The sequence below is a fragment of the Mycteria americana genome, chromosome 13 (genome assembly GCF_035582795.1).
Source record: "Mycteria americana isolate JAX WOST 10 ecotype Jacksonville Zoo and Gardens chromosome 13, USCA_MyAme_1.0, whole genome shotgun sequence".
Classification (NCBI taxonomy): domain Eukaryota; kingdom Metazoa; phylum Chordata; class Aves; order Ciconiiformes; family Ciconiidae; genus Mycteria; species Mycteria americana.
This window is the reverse complement of record NC_134377.1, coordinates 11,471,553-11,487,913: the sequence shown is the minus strand read 5'-3', so window position 1 is coordinate 11,487,913 and position 16,361 is coordinate 11,471,553. Positions and strand designations below refer to the sequence as shown.

Here is a 16,361-nt window from a genome sequence, read left to right as displayed (position 1 = left end):
TTATTTTCCTATAAGACTGTTAGAGTAAAGTAGCTGTAAAGAAAACAGAAACTGTATTCAGTGAGGAACAGTAATTTTATTTAAATCTACTTCATGCATAAGCATGACAGAACCCCAATTTAACTTTGGCAAATATCACAACAAAAAAACCAAGCAGCCTATACAGAACAGTGAAAATGCCAAGGATACGGGTTCTCCACAGTTTCACTGCAGAGCAAATGGATTTAGAAGCCTTGCTTTGGCTACATCATTTATAACCATATAATTAAATAAAGGTAGTCTTTCACTATCACTTCTTGACTTCTCCAAGATCTTCAATGCTATCATCATCCACCTAGGAAAAAAAAAAAGGCCAAAACACAGCATATTAAGTATATTTTCTTCTTACATGTCTCACTCAACATTCACCACTGTACACGTAATGAAGTGTGGGAGAAGTATACAGCACCATCTGAGATTCCCTGCTGTAAATTCTAAGCAAACGACATGTGCCTATAGGACACACCTGAATCTACGGGGCTCTGAATAAAGACAGGCCTACAGAGTAATTTCAGAAAGAACTACAATCAGGAAATACCAGAACAAGGAAGAGTCAAAGAAAGCGCTTGCGATTACAGCAGCGCAACCAAACCTCTCAACCGTCAACATTTCAGTCCAACCCAAAATTAGCTAATTTCTTCTTCTGAAGCACAAGTGGTTTTGTTTCTGGTTTTGGGGTTTGGTTTTGTTTGTTTGGTTTTTATTTCACAATATTTTAAGAGATTTTGAAAAATAGGATGGCAATGTAAGAACACTTAGTCATTCACCATTAAGAAACGGTCACAAAGAAGGCACAGATATTTGACAGCTGGACTTATTCCAGCATGCCTTCCTCACTGTAGTATCCACAGCAGCTACACATTTAGGGAGTTAATGTTTCTTGGACAATGGAAGCAACATTTTACTTCAAGTTTAATCACTCCTTAACCTAGTCATTCAATGGTGGGAATGCAACAACTGGTCTTTTATTTTTACACAACAATCTGTGCTGCCAAAGATGAAACCCTTTTTCAAAATCATTGGAAAGTCACAGGCTATTGTGGAAAACCAGAGTTCTGACAGAAGAAAGGGTTTATTACCTCAGGCCACTTCTCCTGTATTACATCAATAATGTCATCTGTAAAATCCCCCTGAATGATGATTTCATCTTCTCCTGTTACCGAGGCACCGCAGGAGAATTTCTGAGCAAAAAACCTTTGTGCTTCCTTAAGATCAATTTCTGTTGACAGGAAAATGGACAGTTTAAGTACAATCATTGTCATAAAAGTATTTCCTCAAGTTTAAAACCAAAATCTTCTTTTTAACTGTTGAAAAACTAGTGGCAGTTTACAGTTAAAGCTTTGCTACAGTTTCCATTGAAAGCAAAAGGCTCTTGTTTACATACAAAACAACTGACTCCACAAATCTCACAAACTCTTCAAGGCAAAAATCGCTGAATGTCCTCTACACATTCTGTTTGTCTATGCTACATGCACTCACCAGAAAAGCACATGCAGAACTGATTAAAAAGCCCCTCCAGTTCTGAAAAACTTCCACAGTTATTGAACAAGTTTTTCCATAGAAGCGCTTCAGTATGTTCCTTTCAGAAACATGTCCCAACAATTTTTGAGATTGGCTTCCAGCACAAAGATACATACCCACTTCAGATCAAACTAGTGCACATTACTGATCCCTCAAGAAAATTGACTATACTCTCATGCAGGAAACACATATTTTGTTAATACAACCAAGGTTAAAACTTACTTTTTTAACAGAATTCATAATCAATGTGTGAAGTAAGATGTTATTATAAACACCAAGTGGCTGTTTGCAGCTGAACCAAAGCTATGTAGCACAGCATTGTTAGTGTACTTTGGTAATAATTTGACTGCCTTACTAGAAAGGCAGTTAAAGCCTTACTTAATCAGCCTCAATAATAGGTAAAATTAATCATCAATAACATATTTACTGGTTTGATGGAGATAAGAAACTTTTTGAAAATAAACATGTTTATAATTAAAGACAATAGACTGCTCTGAAGTCTAGCAAGTGGACTGTTATGGGAAGCCCTGTTTCAAAAAAAACCCATCACCCTATGTGTTTGCAAACACCATGGAAATAAGGACTTTAATAATTTATCGCTGAGGGAAGTCAGTGTACCATGCTTTGGAACTGCTAAAAGCACCTTGGGACTCTCACCTTGCACAGATGGAAGCAGATCACTCAATGTAATACAATCAGAAGAAATATGAGGTTAAAGGCAAGCAAATCTAAAACCAACAAAAACCACATAACAAAAGTCAACTCACCAAACGTTGCAAGGCCACATACTCTTGTGACATATTTTTTCTTTGCTCTAGGAATTTTAGCTATCGTAACCTTCTGTGGTACAGTCTTCTTTTTCTGTTTTATCTGACCTCTTCCACCTTTAAAACAGAGTATAAGGTTACATAATTAGTTAAATGATGTCACACAAAGAAAAAAGTATATAAGGCCAGATTTCATCCCTATAAACAAAGAAACAGTTATCTTCCCCATCTGTGTTGGTAAACAAAAATATATTTTGCACATTGTCTCACATTCAGGTTTTTTAATTATTATTTAAGAAAGGTCCCATCTCATCAAAGCTCAATATTACAAGAAGTAACAATATATGCATGTCAAATGTGCATTCAAGTACAGGTTGCACAGCAGAACCCTGCTACAATTATCAAAAAAGGGGTTTTCCCCACTTTATTAATCACTGCATTTGGTCTACCTTTAACCCCTCTTCCAGGAATTGTTCTTTGGTTGTAATGCTAGGAACAAACTGTTACTTTGAATGTTTTTCATGAGTTTAACATCCTTAAGGTTTGTGTCCCAGACAGAGCAACTTACTCATGTCCATTTACTGAGGCCATGAGGACGTGCCTACTCAGGCTGCTGGGTTAAACAGCAGATTAAGTTCTAGATACCCATGCACGACCCCAGTGTGAACCACGTATCTATATATGAGCTAGCAGAAAACACCACGCCTCTGAAACAGAAGCCAGCTACAGTAGTTGACTGCCAAACTTCCACATGATTTAACATCTTCTTTCTCACTGTCTGTTTCTAGGGCAACCTGAGGGAACACTTCACATATCAGGCATTTATTCTTCTGAGTAAAACATGCAGAACATAGATTCCACTCATTAGGATTCTTCAAGTCAGATTAAGATCTGTTAACTTTGTATACAGTCATCGAGTTACTCCAGGGTAACCAAAGTTTCATGTTCTTGAGCCTTCTCAGCATGAAAATGTAAAGAATTGATGACAAGGAAACTGACCCCCTGTGACTACTTCTTTTTCTAACATGCAGCATTTTCAATTCTACATTACTATAAATTGATATCTGATAATTTAAGACAGTAAATTTCTGTCTTGAAATTTCTTCAGTAAATCTCTGCAGTGTCTTAGTAATTTTTTGCTTGTTTTTTCTCACTCTCCCTCTTACGTTCAATCTTATACCATCCTACTTAACACCATACCGTAAGCTTTCATGAAACTTTAGATTCTATGAGAAAATCCCTAAATATTTTAAACACTATTATTTTAGAACCAAAAACCAGACTGAAAACTAACCATACCACCCCACACAATAAATTAATGTTGAAAGAAAATGTCCTGAAGTATCTGGGAAAAGCATCCAAGCTACAGAACGTAAATTACTGTTGTCACTACACATAGCCTACTGACAAGGTAAACATAACTGGTTACCAAGACACAAAAATAAAACATCCGCAGTGATATGTGGCTTAAATCTGAATCTTACTGGGCTATTGACCACAATTTCTAAAGCACTGCAGACACAACTGACACTCCACAGGCAAACGCATATTAACAACCCCAGCATTCTGATTCATGGTGGAAAGTATGTTAATTAATTAAACAGAAAGAACTCCAACGATAGAAGATGAAACTGTGGTTAAATTGTTTCATATATTTTATATCTTCCAAAGTTAGTTTTTGAAAATGTTTTTCATTAGTATTGCTGGGAAGAGACATAGTTGTTAATGGAGACGTAGGTGATAGTGTTAAAAGCATAAAACCAAATCCTGTTACATGAATACAAAGGAGGGGTGGAAGGAAAAAAGGCAAAAGCAGTGTCATAAGGCATTAATTAGAGGAAAGCAGTCTTTGTTCTACTCTGCAAGCAATCTATAAACTGCTGTTAAACAGGGTGGAAACAAGTATTCCGGGAGGCATGCCAGCTGATTTTCGGTTGAGAAGAATTACTCCCTGAATAACTGCAATAAAAATTACAGGAACAATGAGACACATGATGCAGGTCATCTTTCACTTGCTATTACTACTATCCATTTCTTTCATCAGCATATATCACCGCGCTAACTCTGCTACTACTGGAAGAAAGATATTCGGTATCTTTTGTGCAGAATCAAAGCATAGCTAACAACCAAAATGCAAGGAATCCATGCCATAGTCCAGACCAGCAGGTGAGAAAGGGATGCCCCAAACTGCTTAGAAATCAGTACCACAATCAACTATTTAGACCTTGCCTCTCTTTTGCTTCTTCTTTTCCTCTTCTTCTCCTGCAGTTCCTTGGCCTTCTCCAACCCCAGCTTCCTGTTTAGGTGAATTTTCTTAAATACATCAGAAAGGAGTGGGGAGAAGAAAGAGAACAAAATTAGTGGTCAGACAACCACAGCCTTACAGCAACAGAAAGTAAGGTACAGTGGTATTTTGCTAAATCTGTAAACTCTTTGCTTAAGTGCAGCAGCCCCTTGACTGATGCGTGTTACATCTTCATTATAGTACTTGTGCAAATTAGACTTCAGAAAAGCTTTAGCTCAAAGATACAATTACAATTTCAATACAGTCTCTTCACATAATTTCCACAGAGAGACAGAAATTAATATTGAAATTCCAAATGCAAATCAACAAGTTCCCTTTTATTAATGACCTTTCCTCCAGCCATCCACAGTAGATTGGACAGACATAAAATCCAATAAACTAACTCTGATGGGAAACAAGTGCATGGATGACTGGTTACAGTAAGAGCTTTAAGAAAGCTCAAACATTATTACTGAGACTACACATTGTTTATTCAGTGTTTTCTGACATTATCAAACATATTTTCACAGCATCCAAAAGCATGGCAGACTCCTAAGAAAATTATTAACTTTCACACTTGATACAGCGGGAAAAGGAAAGAGATGAGAACTGGACAAGCTCAAAGATTTCTGAATATTTCTAAGGGCCTGTATCAGTTAGAACATAGAAAAGATTCTTACCTACTGTAAGTTTTGCGAACTCATCTGGAAAATTCTTTTCTAACCATTGTCTGCATTTAGTCACATCAGGCATGTATTCACAGTACTAGAGAAGAAAGGTCATATGAATGTTGTTAGCAGAGTAACTACAAAATACGTCACAAACAAATACACCAAGATATATTTGCAATTCAGCTCAGCCATTTCTCCTTAAGATGACTGAATACCAATACTATATTAGTGTATAAGAAACCTCGTGTCATCCTAAAGATGACAGTGGCTGAAGCACAAAACTGCCACAATTAAGAAAAGCCAGAAAAGATCAGAAAGAATCATCATAGTCAGGAATCACAGGACAGAAGGAAGAAACTTGGACAACAACAAAAATTAACTCACCTCTGTTGGCAATGAACAAACTGGAGAAAGAAGGGAGGGGGAAAAAAAAAAAAAGAATATATTACAAAAAGAAGCTCTCCACTTACAGCCTTAGTGTTAAATTCAAAATGGTATTTTAAAGTTAGAGATCACTTCTTACATCATAACTTCTGGTTATAAACACACATTGACTCAAAAAGATACTTTATTGACACCACTCTGCATTTTAATTTTTCCTCTCATTAGTCATTGGCTCACACGCTGTGCATTAGGATAAACTATGACAGCCAGAGCAGTCAGTCAATGAAGGAAGGGAAGGAGATGCCTACAGCTTTGGGAAAAGTTACAGAAAGGAACACCAGTTCTACCTGAGGCACAAGATATACCTAATAATCACATGATTTGGTTAGCTTTCCTTTTTCCAAAAGCCGCCAATGTCCAGAAGACGGGCTTGGCCCCAGAACAAACCCAAACCAGTTGTGCAGATTTTCACACACAACAGGGAATTCCTTCATAATCCCCTGCAACTGTATTCAAGCCCAAAGCAAAATAACACACCTATCTAAAAAACACACCTGTCAAGATTATTTACTTCCCTTTAAATTTCATCCACATCACTACAAATGCAATGAGTAAAGAGTAATTCTAAACACAGTGCAACAATTACTTTATATGAATTCTAACTTTATTTCTTATTGCCATACTAATGCTCAGAGGCCTCGTGTGCTAAAGGCTTTACTGGCTTTCTGCAGCAAGAGATCTTTGCTCAACAGTTCACAATCTGAGCACTGCTCCCACTACTGCAACTTTCACACACAAAAAGCTCTTAGTACCTCCATTTCTCAGGGGGAAGACCCCTACGTTTCGCCAAAAATGCTTTAGGTGAAATACACAACGCAAGCTATTTCAGATAGACGATCAGAAAGGTCAAGCTGACTGTGGTCTAGCTTCTCAATAAAAACTGACCAAAAGAAAATTTCTGCTCCTCTCATTCTTTCTGCTAGGCTGCCCTCACAAACAGTACATTGTAAGAATCATGGACAACCGCCCCTTCAGCACTTGCCTCCGCAGTAGAGAACCCGAAGAGGATAGTCGGCATCTGACCTGGCACCGCTCCTTACGTCTCCTCTGCAGTCAGGGACCACAGGCTCAGCTACATCTGTGGCCATGTCACAAGCCTGGAGGTGACAGAACGAAAGAATCAGGACCTAAGTTCTGGGTTAAAGTTATTCATGTCTTTCCCAACACAACAAGAATCCCAGAGACTGACGAATCCCAGAGAAAACAGGTACAATCGTAAGGAAAGCAGGACAGATCAGGGAGAAAAAAAATCAGAGTCAAAAAATAATGAAAAAATATGGGGAAAATGGCTGCAAAAGATACCAAGCAGTATGGAATTCTAGCACATAAGAAGAAAAAAACCCCAAAGTGCCACAACATTCAGCATAAAATGAAGAAAGATCTGCAAGAACAACACACAGAATTACAGAACATACTGGGTTAAGCAAAATGTGAAGTATCATGTTAAATCAGTGGCAATATGAACAGTAGGTGCACTGGGGGAGTAGGAGGAGGTACTGCCAGTATACTAGCAAAGAAAAGGGGTCATTTAAATCAGTGTCTGAAGAGTTACAATCTGCTCCTGGGACATTGGCAAAAAAACCCCAAACACCACAAAACAAGCAAACCAAACTCAACCCGCTAACACAATTAATAATGGTTTACATGCGCACATTTTCAGGCAAGGGGCTTAGGAAATAAGAGTCAACAGATAAGGGGTTTGCAATGCATAAGAAGCCCCCCAGGATCATGGGAGCAAGGAGGATATGTGTGCAGAAGACACAGAGCCAGGATGTTGTGCCCGGGCAGGGAAGAGAGCTGAGGAAAAATGCCAGGGCGCCAGAGGTGGTGGGGTTCGCGGTAGGGGGCCCGCGGGGAAGGCGGTAGGCGGTCATAGTGAGGGGAAGGGTGCTGGAGTACCCACGGAGATCCCAAATGGCGGAGGGAGGGAGGGTGCTGGGTAGTAGGAGGTAAAAGTGAGAGCAGGGCGGGGGGAAGGGGAAGGGTGCTGGGGTACCAGACGTGATGGGGATCACAGACACGGTGGGATGGGGGCGCGGAGCTGAGGGGAAGGCGGGCGCCCGGTACCTGAGAGGGGAGGATGCTGAGGTACAAGAGGGCGGGGGATCACTGCCAGGGGAGGCAGAGCCGCAGTACCGCAGGAGAGGGAGAGTGTCGGAGCTGGGGGAAGGATGCTGGTAGCCGGGGAGGGAGGAGGCCGCCCGCCCGCCGGCGGGACGCCGGGGCAGGCCGCCCGCCGCTGGGACGGGGCGGCGGCGGAGCGCGGCTCCCGCTGGGACGGGGCGGGGGAGCGCAGGGGCGGCAGCGGCGTGGCGTTACCCGGGAGGCCCCTCAGGCCACGGTGGCGGGAGGGAGGCGGCTGCTCCTCCTCCTCCTCCTCCGGTGGCGGCGGCTCCCACGCACCGCGCGGCACGTGCGCCCTCCCCAGCGCCGCCGCCGTCTCGCGAGAGCCGCGCGCCGCCGGAGACCGTACGGCGTGACGGGGAGGGGCGTGGCGGTGCGCGGTTTGAGCCCGCCGGCTCTCCGTACCGGGGAGGGTGGGCGCTGGCTCAAGCGTGCGAGCCATAGGCTACCCGGGGCACGTGACCAGGCGAGCTACGGGGCGGTGGCGCGACCGGTTGTCGCCGCTTCGCCGTTGCGCGGAGGCCGCCGGCCCGCCCGTCGCCATGCCCCGCTACGCGCAGCTGGTGATGGGCCCGGCGGGCAGCGGGAAGGTGAGGCCGGGGGCGGGGGGAGGCGGGCGGCGGGAAGGTGAGGCCGGGGGGGGGGAGGCGGGCGGCGGGGAGGCGGCAGCGGCGCGGGCGGTCGCTGACGGCGTGCGTGTGCCTTGCAGAGCACGTACTGCGCCACCATGGTGCAGCACTGCGAGGCGCTGGGCCGCGCCGTGCAGGTGGTCAACCTGGACCCGGCGGCGGAGCTCTTCAGCTACCCCGTCATGGCAGGTGAGGTGAGCGCCGGGAGCTGCGGGAGGCTGCTTACGGTAACCTCGGGGCGCCGCTGTAAACGAGTGAACTCAAACCGTCTCGTGTGTCTGTTTTCCCAGACATCCGTGAGTTAATAGAAGTGGACGACGTCATGGAAGATGAATCCTTAAGGTTTGGTCCCAATGGCGGCTTGGTGTTTTGCATGGAATACTTTGCCAATAACTTTAACTGGCTAGAGGAAAGCCTTGGGCATGTGGAGGATGACTATATATTGTTTGATTGCCCAGGTAAACAAATGTCTATGTTTTGGTATCATTCTTCATACGCAATATAAAATTTGCAGTACTTTCTTTTTGCTTGGTCGTAATCATTCACACGATTTTTTGCATTATTAACAGTTGTCAGAGCCACTTTCAGATGTTTCAGAAGTGAGCTTGGTCCCAGGCTAATCTGGGTGACTGCACGGACATTTAATAGCACCATATGGTGTGGGAACGCCATGGCAACTGCTAACTAACGCTAACTGGAGGTCAAAGGAGGAAAAAGCCCTTCTATTTCTTTTCTACTTCTCCTGTACAAGTTAATTCTAATACAGTTAGAGTTGCCTGAAAAGAAAGATGATGCTTTATCAGCTTTTATTCATATTAAGTGCAATGCCTATATTTATATAACTGATACCTGTTCCTGTTAGCTTCACATTTCTGCATACTAATATCCCAAGTGTGCCCTAGGTCAGATCGAACTCTATACACATCTGCCAGTGATGAAACAGCTGGTGGAGCAGCTTCAGCAGTGGGAATTCCGTGTCTGTGGAGTTTTTCTTGTGGATTCTCAGTTTATGGTGGAATCTTTTAAGGTATCCATTTGAAATCTGTTGTAAAAGTTCATGTTGATAAAGAACAAGAAATCTGAGTAATTTAGGAAGCTGGGTTTGTTTAGCCCAGAGGAAAGAATGCTAAGCTGGGGGAGATTTGCTGTCTCCTCAGCAAAATCTCCCGGTGGTTGCTGTCTTCAGCTGCCTCAGACGCAGGTTGCAGCAAATAAAATTCCAGTTGGATGTAAAGAAAACGTGCACTGCGAGAGTGGTCAGACAGAATGGGCACAGAGAGATTGTGTGGCGTACGTTCATGGAGCTGCTCAAAACTTGTCTGGGCAAAACCCCTGAGCAACCTGATCTGACTTTGAAGCTGGCTCTGGTTTGAGCAGTTGTACGAACCAGATAAGCTCTAAAAGTCCCTTCCAAGCTAAATTCTTCTGTGATTCTATGAGAGCTTTCTCAGATCTGGAGAGCAGGCCACTTTCCCCATCTAGCAGTAAGAATCTTGAGATGGGCTTTGAGTTTTGTAATGGCCTTTTCAGTGGCAGATCCAGATTTGAGGCTCTGGAAATAAGATGGCAGTTGGGAAGCTCAGCACCTCCCTTTTCCAGCAGAGATAAGGACTCCCCACGTGGCCTCATGTCCATGTTTCATATATTCATTAGCTAGATTTGGTCTGTGGTAGAGCATCCTGCATGTTTGTATTGTGGTTTTCTGTACTCAACCACATCATTTTTCATATTCCCTAAGTTTATCTCTGGAATTCTGGCAGCACTCAGTGCAATGATATCTTTAGAGATTCCACAGATTAACATCATGACCAAAATGGATTTGCTGAGCAAGAAAGCCAAGAAGGAAATAGAAAAGTAAGTTCCAAAAAATTACTTACTCTGTACCATAATATCTTGAGGTAAACTTCACTCAAAATTCAGTCTAATGTTTCGCACAATTAAAACATACTCTTTTCGAATGGGAGAAGATACATTTGTTTTATATTGAACATAGTCCTTAAATGTCTGGATAGGATGCTTACAATTTAGAGTCAAAAGGCTAGCTCCATGTTTGTACATATCTCTGGATTTTTCTGTAAATAATTATCTTGAGTAACTTACATCATTCTGAATGACATTCCAGGGTGCCATGCCCACCAGGGTACTGTACCTCAAAACCTAAACTGGAGGTGATCCTATCAGTTTTTTGATACTGAACATACTGAATTACTTATGTCTTACTTTTATGTCTGTGCTAAAATTACAAAATTAAAGTTTTTCCCTGTGGTCTTCCTCAGAGCTTTCTTGAGTATACAAGTATATTAGCAAAAAGAAAATAAATGCTTCAGTTGTTTCTACTAGCAATCGTAATCTGAGATATTCAAATACTTACAGACACTATTTTTAAACCTTTTAAGTTCTCCTGATACAAAGTTAGTTCATTCAGATCACAGAATGATAGATGGTTTTGGTAGCTATATAAAAGCACATGACTCATTTGCTCTGTGGCCAAGGATTCTTTCGATGCTAACAATGACTTTGTTTCTCCCAGGTACTTAGATCCAGATATGTATTCTATGATTGAAGATTCTACAAATATATTGAAAAGCAAAATGTTTAAAAAATTGACTAAATCTATATGTGGATTGGTAGGTATATTGCTTTTTAAGTTGTACCCTCAAGTTCAGTCCTGTATTTATAAACTATACTGTATGGTTGCTGGCTTCATTGCTGCTATAAATACTGTATGTACTATAATAGTTCTCCCCCCCTCGCCCTGAAACTATGTATTATTTACCTACCAGTCTTATCAACAAAGCCAGGATCTAGAAGATTCTCAGGCACTTGAGCATTTTACTTTTTGCCTATTTTAATTCAGTTTTTTATTTTTTTCAGATTAGTGTAAGATTCTTGATATGAACATTTGGCTTGTAGCCAATACATTTACTGTGAATCCTGTTCTATTAGCAGTTTTGGAAAATGGCTTTTTCTACTGTGTAGAACTTAGGAGCGATAGCCAGGTGTTCTGAGTGGGGAATTGCCATTGGTTTGCAGTGTGGGTTTAAATGGTGTTTTAGCAGTCCAGACAAGTGTGGAAGACGTAAATGTGGTTTAAGGAAGCGGCTTAGAGTGCTGTGATTGAGAACTAACTTACTGCATTTTCTTACTAACATCCTTTGAATCCTTTCTCTAGATTGATGACTACGGTATGGTTCGATTTCTACCTTTTGATCGCTCTGATGAGGAAAGTATAAACATAGTTCTGCAGCACATAGACTTTACCATTCAGTATGGAGAAGATCTTGAATTCAAAGAACCAAAGGTAAGGTACTTCTGATGATAAGATGAAAAAATTAAAAGTATCCATAATATAAGTTGTAATACGGATATGTTCTTTGCCTTGCTAATAAATTATTTTCTTAGTGTGGTTCAAAATAAGCCATGTTTAGTCTTTTAGAGACAATGCTTATATCATCTTCATTTACAATTACAGAAGTGAAATTCTTTAATATCATCTTGCGTATGCAGACTGATCACAGAATCACAGAATTGTAAAGGTTGGAAAAGACCTTTAAGATCATCGAGTCCAACCGTAAACGTAACACTACCAAGTCCACCACTACACCATGTCCCTAAGCACCTCATCCAAACGGCTTTTAAATACCTCCAGGGATGGCGACTCAACCACTGCCCTGGGCAGCCTGTTCCAATGCTGGACAACCCTTTCAGTGAAGTAAAATTTCCTAATATCCAGTCTAAACCTCCCCTGGTGCAACTTGAGGCCATTTCCTCTCGTCCTATCACTTGTTACCTGGGAGAAGAGACCGACCCCCACCTCTTTACAACCTCCTTTCAGGTAGCTGTAGAGAGCGATAAGGTCTCCCCTTAGCCTCCTTTTCTCCAGGCTAAACAACCCCAGTTCCCTCAGCCACTCCTCATAAGTCTTGTGCTCCAGACCCTTCACCAGCTTCCTTGCCCTTCTCTGGACACGCTCCAGTATCTCAATGTCTCTCTTGTAGTAAGGGGCCCAAAACTGCACACAGTATTTGAGGTGTGGCCTCACCAGTGCCGAGTACAGGGGCACGATCACTTCCCTAGTCCTGCTGGCCACGCTATTTTTGATACAAGCCAGGATGCTGTTGGCCTTCTTGGCCACCTGGGCACACTGCTGGCTCATATTCAGGTGGCTGTCAACCAACGCACCCAGGTCCTTTTCCACCAGGCAGCTTTCCAGCCACTCTTCCCCAAGCCTGTAGCGTTGCATGGGGTTGTTGTGACCCAAGTGCAGGACCTTGCACTTGGCCTTGTTGAACCTCATACAATTGACCTCAGCCCATCGATCCAGCCTGTCCAGGACCCTCTGCAGAGCCTTCCTACCCTCAAGCAGATCAACGCTCCCGCGCAACTTGGTGTCATCTGCAAACTTACTGAGGGTGCACTTGATCCCTTCGTCCAGATCATTGATAAAGATATTAAACAGGACTGGCCCCAACACAGAGCCCTGGGGAACAGCACTTGTGACCGGCCGCCAACTGGAGTAAACTCCATTCACCACTATTCTTTGGGCCCGGTCATCCAGCCAGTTCTTTACCCAGCAAAGAGTACACCTGTCCAAGCCATGAGCAGCCAGTTTCTCCAGGAGAATGCTGTGGGAAACCGTGTCAAAGGCTTTACTAAAGTCTAGATAGACAACATCCACAGCCTTTCCCTCATCCACTAGGCAGGTCACCTTGTCGTAGAAGGAGATCAGGTTGGTCAAGCAGGACCTGCCTTTCCTGAACCCATGCTGGCTGGGCTTGATCAAATGGTTGTGTTTAAAAGTAATGCTTTGGTTTTCAAAAATAATGGAATTTTAAACTTCAAAGGTCAGAAAGGACCATTAAGATCACTAAGACTTCTTCCTACATGACTGTTCAAACTCCCCTGATAATTCCTGTGTTGAACCCATGTGTTGTATATGAGATATAGATTAGGAATAAATTCTATCATGTAAAATACATGATAGAAGACTGCTGTGTTAAAATCTGTTCCAAGCCCTGTCTAGTTTTATTATTCAGCTCATAAAACCTAAGGAACAAGTCCAGCACTTTTACTCTGTTTTTTAATTCAGTTTTGTGCTCTTTAAGTGTGCAGAATACCTGGATCTAGATTTTGAGCTATACAGTTTCAATAGGTCTACAAACAAATTGCTTTTCAGAAAGTTTTGCTACAGGTTTTATGGAACCATATTAGACATTGTTCCTGTTGTGGTTTCTAAAATAAAATGTCACAGAACAGACAAGGTGCAACAGCCACTAGGGAAAAGTCTGGTTTTACCTTTTGTTTTCTTTTTGGCAGGAATGTGAAGAAGATAAATCTGCTCTTGTGGATGAATACTTTCAAGATCCTGTGGATGAGTAAAAAAGCGATGTTCAAAAATGGGAGGAAAATACCTTGCTTGTGTTAAAAAATAAAAATGAAAAAAAATCCACCCCTACACAAACATACTTTATGTTTTATCTGTAAGATAACTAATATTTATAGTGAAGTGAGCTGTATGACCTCATAACTATTTTAATAAACAATTTTTATTCTTATGTGTGTGTGTTATAAAATACATAGGCTAGCATTGGTTCATATAAGAGTTCCCCACATATAGATGTATCTCATTTAAGCATAGGAATGCTTGAAAAAAAATCTAACGATTTGCAAAAGAGACAAAGCTGAATATAAATATGTTGTAATAAACATTTATCTCCAGTACTGAGTAGTTAGTTTCATTATTAGATGAGAGAAAGAATTGTTCTGAAGGATGAAAATTGTACTTCATGAACTGAGCCTGAATTAGGAGAAGAGATGACTGGCAACTTCAGAGGGACATCTGGTCAGTGGGTGGTCTGTCACCCTTCTTGAAGAACATGAGTGTTTTACATTGACTTGGGAAGAGCCTAGATTAAGCCTTCTTAAGGCTGGTTTTTGTACAACTTGCTCATGGCTTTAAGTGGTTGATACATCGATAACATCTTAAGCATAGCACAACACTTAGAAAATCAGCTTAAATAGAACTCAGTGATGGTCTTGTGCAATCATGTTAGAAACTATTAGTTAGCGAAGAATTCAGCAACAAATAAGCTTTTTTTTCCCCTGAATAAAGAACTCGTACTCCTGCTATGGACATATCTTACCTCTATAGTACAATGTGTGGTGCTTTCAGAGAAGCAAAACTTCAGCACATTATCTCCAAAGAACATACCTAAGTAACTAAATACATGTAAAAATGGTCTTGGGAATTTTTCAGGCAAGTAGCATCAGTTCTGCAATTAGGTGTAGCTGTTAACAGACTGTTCATATCAGATAATAATTCAAAGCCTATGGGAAAACATACTGCTGAATTCACCTCTCACTGTTGATAGTTCTTTTATATATACAGATTGTTCCTGGGGCATCTTGAGTGTTTCAAAACATGTTTTATTGCTTCTCCTAAAATCTATTAGCCAATTTATTAGCTACATTCAGCTGAATTTCAGGATGTGTTTTTTTTCTGCTTATGTCCAAGTACGTACCAACCTTTCCTTTTCCTTAACCCTATGGAATGAGATTTACTCACAGAGTCCTTGAATTAAAAGATTTTCATAAAAGGGCCCCATGGATGTGAAATGCTTAACGTCAGTGAATGCTTGTATGTAGGCATATCACCTGTCTATATACAGGTCATGTATTAGAAATTAACCCCACCCCCACAAAATACGAGCAGCCGAGTATTTCAGTAGAATAAGAACAACTGATGTCATTTTGTAGGAGCAGCTTGGTTAGTTAGCAGATGTCCGAGTGCAAGGATACCCCTTAATAGAAACCAAAGCAAGGATTGAATACTTGGAGGCAACTGTACTTACCCAAACCTAGGGTGTGATAGCAGCTTGGCACAGTTTAGTTTTGTAGTTTCTTGCTTCTAGTCCGGAACTTGTAATTCTTTTCTTATTCAGCAGTAGGGTTGTTCTTCATTAAATGGTTAAATGGTCATACTGTTGATACAGTGGTTATTTTTGAAGTAAGGATCTGCTTTTTCCAAAGCAGAGTCAGAACAGGCAGCGAGGTTCAACAGACCAGCAAATCCTGCATGTCTAGAGGAAAAGGGCTCCCCAGAATCTGTATGTGGAGGTCAGGGAGGATTGTATGGGATCTTTTAAATGGGAACAAAGAAAAACTGGAAAATAAGATGTCACCTAAGAGCTACTAAAATGTTTTTTTTCAAAGCCAGGTTTCCAAAAATTGCCAGCCTTACGACCTCTACAACAAGTCTCACGATACTCAGCATTACTAAAACCTTACTCCCAGCTCCAGACAATGAGTGAATGCTGAGACTTCAGTTTCAAGATAGTCATTGAAGTCACCAAGAAGAGGTAAAAAAAAAATAATCAGATCTTCAGAGCTTTAAGACATGGGGCCAAAAGCACTGCATATATTTGTTTTTTAATAGTTATGGTGTAGGTTAACCTCACGATGGGGCAAGTCTTTATGCGCACAAGGAGCTAATCCCATCACAGTGGGATCTGGCTGAATTAAACCATGCAAATGCTGGGAAAACTTTGGTGGCTTAACTCACCTCCAGACTGGCACATCCTTGGGACGAGTCACACTTGTGGACTGTCGAAAGGAGAAACTCCAACCCTGCAGTTAGATTACTTTGACTCACCTTCCAAATCTCCCCATTTCTTCTCCCTGACTCATGCCTTGAGTCATTTACCGGGGACAAATTCAGCATGCTGGGCCACACGGAAGGTTATGGCTTGATAGTAACAGGAGTGTGCAGCTTAAAATATTGCATCCCTCCAAACACAACACATTTGGACCCGTTCTGTGCTTCCTTACACCGAGTGCCCCGCGCAAGCCGGCTGCGCTTTGCAGGTCGGGTCAGAGCAAGCGA

The 16,361-nt window shown here is 41.8% G+C and overlaps 2 protein-coding genes across 3 annotated transcripts; one reads left to right on the top strand and one right to left on the bottom strand.

Moving 5' to 3' along the window:
* Positions 1–56: 56 nt before the first annotated feature.
* On the bottom strand, positions 57–6,823 carry DENR (density regulated re-initiation and release factor). Its single transcript, XM_075516519.1, has 7 exons — positions 6,709–6,823; positions 5,667–5,686; positions 5,292–5,376; positions 4,557–4,640; positions 2,328–2,444; positions 1,119–1,258; positions 57–334 (listed from the first exon to the last, which is right to left on the bottom strand). The coding sequence occupies exons 1-7, from the start codon at positions 6,812–6,814 to the stop codon at positions 290–292; spliced, it is 597 nt and encodes a 198-aa protein (XP_075372634.1). The 5' UTR covers positions 6,815–6,823; the 3' UTR covers positions 57–289.
* A 1,459-nt stretch (positions 6,824–8,282) lies between these two features.
* Positions 8,283–14,034, top strand: GPN3 (GPN-loop GTPase 3). 2 transcript variants are annotated; one of them, XM_075516516.1, is made up of 8 exons: positions 8,283–8,440; positions 8,560–8,668; positions 8,770–8,937; positions 9,382–9,506; positions 10,218–10,333; positions 11,010–11,106; positions 11,652–11,780; positions 13,796–14,034. In XM_075516516.1, the coding sequence occupies exons 1-8, from the start codon at positions 8,393–8,395 to the stop codon at positions 13,856–13,858; spliced, it is 855 nt and encodes a 284-aa protein (XP_075372631.1). In that variant the 5' UTR covers positions 8,283–8,392; the 3' UTR covers positions 13,859–14,034. The 2 variants fall into 2 exon arrangements, with proteins under 2 accessions (XP_075372631.1, XP_075372632.1); XM_075516517.1 differs by lacking the exon at positions 8,770–8,937.
* The last annotated feature ends 2,327 nt before the right edge of the window (positions 14,035–16,361 follow it).

Bases quoted from the DNA above. Each gene is read 5' to 3' on its own strand.
- GPN3 (XM_075516516.1), top strand. From the start codon at position 8,393: ATGCCCCGCTACGCGCAGCTGGTGATGGGCCCGGCGGGCAGCGGGAAG. The intron at 9,507-10,217 runs GTATCCATTTGA...ATATTCCCTAAG, and splicing joins TTATGGTGGAATCTTTTAAG to TTTATCTCTGGAATTCTGGC. The intron at 11,781-13,795 runs GTAAGGTACTTC...TCTTTTTGGCAG, and splicing joins TTGAATTCAAAGAACCAAAG to GAATGTGAAGAAGATAAATC.
- DENR (XM_075516519.1), bottom strand. From the start codon at position 6,814: ATGGCCACAGATGTAGCTGAGCCTGTGGTCCCTGACTGCAGAGGAGAC. The intron at 5,377-5,666 runs GTGAGTTAATTT...TTTCTTCTCTAG, and splicing joins TTTGTTCATTGCCAACAGAG to TACTGTGAATACATGCCTGA. The intron at 1,259-2,327 runs GTGAGTTGACTT...TCCTGTCAACAG, and splicing joins ATGTGGCCTTGCAACGTTTG to AAATTGATCTTAAGGAAGCA.